The 6,583-nt window shown below is 39.6% G+C and overlaps 1 protein-coding gene across 2 annotated transcripts in view; it reads left to right on the top strand.

Moving 5' to 3' along the window:
* Positions 1–4,571: 4,571 nt before the first annotated feature.
* Positions 4,572–6,583, top strand: part of odad2 (outer dynein arm docking complex subunit 2) — a 69,881-nt gene continuing 67,869 nt past the window's right edge. The window contains exons 1-2 of one of the 2 annotated variants that reach the window (XM_042299103.1): positions 4,572–4,712; positions 5,019–5,271. In XM_042299103.1, coding sequence (XP_042155037.1) covers positions 5,048–5,271 — 224 coding nt within the window. In that variant the 5' untranslated portion in view covers positions 4,572–4,712; positions 5,019–5,047. Of the gene's footprint in view, positions 4,713–5,010; positions 5,272–6,583 lie in introns of both variants that reach the window. The other variant, XM_024374734.2, reaches the window with a different exon arrangement.

Genomic DNA, 6,583 nt, shown 5'->3' with positions numbered 1-6,583 from the left:
ATTTTTGTATTTCATTTAGTATTATTATTTACTATCATTTTATTTTGTTATTGTTTACCATTTTATAACAATGTATATTGTATTCATTGTTGCTTTGGCGATATTGACAATGTTTTTCTTGCCAATAAAGCTGCTAGAATTTAAATTTGAGAAGACAGACAGACCGACAGAGAGAAGGAGACATACAGAGAGAGAGAGCGGGAAAGAGACACACACACAGAGAGCGAGAGAAAGAGAGACACACAGAGAGAGAGAGAAAGACACACACAGAGAAAGAGAGAGACACACACACACGAGAGAGATGCTGAGGTAACCTCTGGCAAAAGACACCTAGAACAATCAGAGATTGGAGAGGTGTGCCAACTACTGCATCTAATATGCAGACTACTGAGCTAGACAGACCCTTTAATTCACACACACACACACACACAGGGTTGCAGATTGCGTTGTACTTTGTTGTGCATTCTTATTCCATCCCGAGCCTCAGGTGGAATCATCATTTGGCATAAGCAGGACTTAGCACTGAATGAAATGAAAAAAGGTAGGAATCACATTTGGCTAAAACTTAACAAAGGTGCAATCTATTGTGACAATGATGTATACATATGTGCTGCTTATGCTCCTCCTTCAGATTCATCATATTATGATGATCAGTTTTTTTTGATAATCTCCAGACAGAAATCATTACATTTCAGGCAGATTCAGTCTTCCCAGCCTGGTGCAGGTCTATAATTTTGTTTCTGGTGTCCTTTGACAGCTCTTTGGTCTTGGCCATAGTGGAGTTTGGAGTGTGACTGTTTGAGGTCGTGGACAGGTGTCTTTTATACTGATAATAAGTTCAAACAGGTGCTATTAATACAGGTAACGAGTGGAGGACAGAGGAGCCTCTTAAAGAAGAAGTTACAGGTCTGTGAGAGCCAGAAATCTTGCTTGTTTGTTATTGACCAAATACATATTTTCCACCATAATTTGCAAATAAATTCATAAAAAATCCTACAATGTGATTTTCCTGATTTTTTTCTCATTTTGTCTGTCATAGTTGAAGTGTACCTATGATGAACATTACAGGCCTCTCATCTTTTTAAGTGGGAGAACTTGCACAATTGGTGGCTGACTAAATACTTTTTTCCCCCACTGTATACACCTTACACACACTAATTGATAAACATGTTAATAAACACATCCACCAAAAAAAATAGGGCACAATCTTTGCTTGTTTTATTGACTTTGAAAAAGTATTTGATTCTATTTGGCACGAAGGGCTATTCTACAAAATTCTACAAAGTGGGCTTGGTGGTCAGGTGTATGACTTCATCAAATGTATGTACACAGAAAACAAGTGTGCAATAAAAATCAAAAACCAAAGAACATAATTATTTTACAATGTTGAGGTGTGAGACAAGGCAGCAGTTTGAGTCCAAATCTTTTCAACGTTTATATCAATGAATTAGCAGACATGTTGGACCATTCTCCAGCGCCAGGACTCACACTATTTGACACAGAGGTAAAATACCTGCTATATGCTGATGACTTGGTACTTCTATCACCAACCAAAGAAGGTCTTCAACAGAACCTTAACATTCTAGAGCAATATTACCATAATTGTGCCCTGGCAGTAAATTTCCAAAAAACAAAAATCATGATTTTCAAAAAAAAAAAAAAGATGGCAGACACACAAATATAAATTCACCCTGAACAACACCATAATTGAACACACTAAAAATGACACCTACCTTGGTCTGACCATATCTGCATCGGGAAACTTTAATATGGCAGTGAATGCACTCAAAGAAAAAGCCCGCAGAGCATTGTACGCAATAAAAATGAAATTATTCAAAATCAAAATTCCAATTAGAATTTGGACCAAAATATTTGACAGTGTAATCCTACCAATAGCTCTTTACGGAAGTGAGGTTTGGGGCCACTCAATAAACTGGACTTTAAAATGTGGGACAAACATCCAATTGAAGCCCTACATGCAGAATTCTGTCTGAATATTCTACAAGTCCAGAGAAATACACCAACTAATGCATGTAGGGCAGAACTGGGCCGCTTTCCAGTAGTAATGAAAATACAGAAAAGATCATAATTTTGGCTACATCTAAATTCAAGTCCAAATTCAAGTCTGCAATTTAAAGCACTTCAAACCCAAGAGCTGAGCCCAGAAATGAGCCCTCTCAGTCAGCTGGTGTTGGACCTCACCAACCAAGCTGACACCAGCACTGCTTCAAAAGAAAGAATTCAAATAAACAAAATCATGAACCAATCAAAGGACTCATATTTACAACATTGGAAAAACTAAACAAAATCCCAAAGCCGACTAAATTGCTATCTGACCCTAAACAGTGAATATGAACTGGCTGATTATCTCTGCTCTGTCAGAGATACGAAGCAGAGACAGATCCTTACCAAGTACAGGCTGAGTGACCACCGATTGGCAATAGAAACCGGCAGACATAAAAAGACATGGCTACCCAAAGAGGAGACAGAGATGCACTTTCTCCTTTACTGTGATAAATATTCCTCACAAAGAGATTCATTATTCACAGAAATGACTACATTTATTCCAAATTTTAACTTATTAAAACCAGAGGAAGAACTAAAAATATGAGCGAAGGAGCAATGGCTCCTCTTGCAGCCAAATATGTATTAGTTAGTTACAGTTAGTTAGATTTGTACATTTATTACATTTCTACTATTGACTGTTACCATTATATTGTTATTATTTACTACCATTTTATATTATTCTTCTTTATTATTTATAATTTTATTACAATGTATATTGTATACAGTGTTGCTTTGGCAATATTGACACAATGTTTTTCATGCCAATAGAGCAGCTTAAATTTGAATTTGAATTTGAGAGAGACACAGAGAGAGAGAGACACAGAGAGAGAGAGACACACACAGAGGGAGAGAGAGAGAGACACACAGGGGGAGAGATAGACACACAGAGGGAGAGAGAGACACACAGAGGGAGAGAGAGACACACACAGAGGGAGAGAGAGACACACACAGAGGGAGAGAGAGACACACACAGAGGGAGAGAGAGACACACACAGAGGGAGAGAGAGACACACAGAGGGAGAGAGAGACACACAGAGGGAGGAGACACACAGAGGGAGAGAGAGAGACACACAGAGGGAGAGAGAGAGACACAGAGGGAGAGAGAGAGACACACAGAGGGAGAGAGAGACACACACAGAGGGAGAGAGAGACACACACAGAGGGAGAGAGAGACACACACAGAGGGACAGAGAGACACACACAGAAGGACAGAAAGACACACACAGAGGTAGAGAGAGACACACAGAGAGGGACAGAGAGAAACACACACAGAGGGACAGAGAGACACACACAGAAGGACAGAGACACACACACAGAGGGACAGAGAAACACACACAGAGACACACACAGAGGGACAGAGAGTGAACGAGAGAGAGAGAGAGAGAGAGAGAGAGAGAGAGAGAAAGACACACAGAGGGGGAGAGAGAGAGACACGCACAGAGAGAGAGAGAGAGAGAGACACAGAGAGAGAGAGACACACACAAACAAAGGGAACGAGAGACACAGAGAGAGAGACACACACACATAGAGAGAGAGAGATACACACATACGGGACACCACGGACCGGGAGGGCAGCTGCCAGACAATAAGACATAAGTGTTGATTTGCACAAATTGTTGCCGTTCATTCAGCGTAGGAAAGAGGGGGTTATAATCTAATGAAAACATACTCCAGTGTTATCAATCATGGTCTGGGGCATGCTTAGCCAATACGAGGAGCCCATGGTACATATGCAGGGAATATGGTTCCATTTGGGATGCAACCATGGAGTTGTGGTACCTTTCTGTGGAGGGTGGATCTCCCCATTAACTGTCTGGCTCAGAGCTCACTTCTGGTGAGGCTGAGTGGCTAAAGGAATGGAAGGTTCCACAAGGGTGCACAATCAAAGGTTTAGAGTCTTCTGGTTATTTTCCTTTTGCATCTACCTGAAAAGGAAAAATATGCAATCGGATCTGGTTAATCAACTAGGCCTGGTTTTTGGGTGGCCTACCAGTCTCAAAACACACCAATGCCTTTATCTCACTCTCCTGGATGATTTTTCTTTCTTCTTTTTTTGCCAACCTGAAATAACGAAATCCTTTCCATACTCAGCTTTTGAAATTACAGCCAGGTGAACGTGGCTTTTGTTTTGAAAATTAACACGTTTTATACAGTAAGAGGATGTTGCTCTCAATGACTGAATGAATGAAGTCTAAATGACTTTATTTGAATGAAGTCTGAATTACTTTATTTGCCGAGCCAAAATGGGTAAAAATCTACTTCAAATAGACTATTTCCAGATTGTTTGTCTGCGTAACACTGCAGTGCCAAACCATACAGCAATCCTAGAGGATGTTTCTAAAGAAGCTCTCACATGTGTGGTTCTGGGGACACTCTACATTAAAAAATGAACTTTTCTTATGAAGGCATACTCAGACTCACGCTGTGCTAAAGCAAATATCACACCAGCAGGCTGCAGGCAGGAAGGAATGGAGTTTTGCGTTTCTGACTAATGTTATTTTTGACACGTTTCCCGCTACGTTGTTGAGAGGTATCCTAGCAACTTGAGGCAGTGGTGCTTGTCTGTTTCCAAGGAAACCGACTAAACTGATAACATTGATTGGTAGCTAGCTCGGGGTTCTCTAGAAGACAATTTCAAATAGCTGGTAAGTTGTCATATGTAAAAGATAAATGTTTACTGTACACTTAGCTAAAATATTTTATTCGGTTTTTTTTGTGTATGAAAGCTTCAACACCTTTCAAAAGTTTGGGATGTGATGGATGTAAACAACGCGGGGGTCAGCTGGCTAGCTAACGTTACATTAGTCAATAACCGGCTGTTAACATAGCTAGCTAGGTCGATACCGTCTTATCTGCCAGTCTACTATAACTGTAGCTAGCGATTTAATATTTTGTTGACATTTGTTGCTAAAAGTGTAATTGTCACCAATTAATCCACCATAGCGTTTCAGGACTTTGCCAGTCCCACACAGCAGCTACCATGGGGGTAGCGCTGACCAGAGCAGCGCAATGGACCACAGCAAGTTCTGGGACTGGAAAACTGGAGATCACTCCAGTCAACGAGTCTCTGCTGAAAGAGATCCTGGAGTTTGTGGAACAGTTCAGCTCCAGACACCCTCAGGAGGCCAAGCATGTGTTCAAGGAGCCGTTGCAGTGGACTACCTCTTTGGAGGCTTCTGATTTCAAAACCGAGTATGACATAAGGTAATCATGAGGCAAGCTGTGCTGCCTGTGTGCTTGGTGTAATGTTACTGACTGGGGATGTTGTCATGGAGTCTAAACGTATTTTGAGCCCTGCAGCAGGACTCATATTTATGTTCTTGAATGTATTTGTTTTCTGTTCAACTTCAGTAGGACAGGAAACATCTAGACTACTTCATCAGAAAAGTCTGTTATTTTTTTCCCTGGCTGTCTGCCTGTGATTAGTTGTTATTCTACAGTTGGTAAATGGTAACCCTTGCAGGGGAAAAAAACATGATTTCACATGTGAATTTTCCACGTTTTGCACAAGTGAAATTTGATTTCAGATCTGAAATTCCACATCTGAAACCATGTGTTTTTGGAACACTTCACATGTGATGATATTTCATATGTGGATTTTCACATGTGACGATATAACCTTCCAAATGCGGATTCATATTTTTTTCCACATGAGATTTCACAGGTGATGCCCTGTGAACAAAAATGAGTTGTTAGGATACACACACAAACAGTACTTTTAACATAGTGTTTTCAACTTACATATTTGAAACATTTTGGCATACATTATTCAATGGTGTATTTTTATTTGTACAATACTTGTTATTCAACATGGCATCACCTGGGATTTGAACTCATAACCTCTTGGTTCATTGCATTCCGATCTTCCTGCTATGCCGCCACGCCTGTGTCAATGACTGATTTCACCTGTCTTTCTACACTTGGGACTTAAGTAAAGTAAATCTCTGCTTAAATATAAACTCAAGAAAAACCATTATATTTATCTTAGTGAATCAGGGGGTAACATTAAAACATGTTAATATGCCTCACTAACAGACTATACAGAAAATCCTCAAATTGCTGAAATAAGTAAATTAAATCAATGATGAGAGAATAGTCAAATCCAGAGGTTGTGAGTTCAAATCCTAGGTAGGGTCATATTGAAAAGTCAGAACTAAGTGATCATGTTACATTTTTTTACTCTATTTCAGCAGTGTACCACTTACTTTAAAACCCCCATATCATATCATTCCCTTATGAAAAAAATGTATGTGAAAATTGCATTTGCGTTAACATTTTCACATATAAATAAAATAGAGACACGTCAGTTGTTCACATGTGAAACCAGATGTTCACATGCGTAACATTTTAAGTTCAAATGTTAACACCACATTTTTGACATGAGGGGAATACCATGTTTTCACCTCACATGTGAATTGCAGATTCACGTGAAATGTGCGTTTGTTTACATGTGAAATTTGCAGTTTCATGTGAAAACACTTTCACTTGAAAATCAAATTTGCATTTTCACATGTGA

The sequence above is a fragment of the Oncorhynchus tshawytscha genome, linkage group LG16 (genome assembly GCF_018296145.1).
Source record: "Oncorhynchus tshawytscha isolate Ot180627B linkage group LG16, Otsh_v2.0, whole genome shotgun sequence".
NCBI lineage: Eukaryota > Metazoa > Chordata > Actinopteri > Salmoniformes > Salmonidae > Oncorhynchus > Oncorhynchus tshawytscha.
The sequence above is the reverse complement of the archived record's forward strand: the minus strand, read 5'-3'. Positions and strand labels throughout refer to the sequence as shown.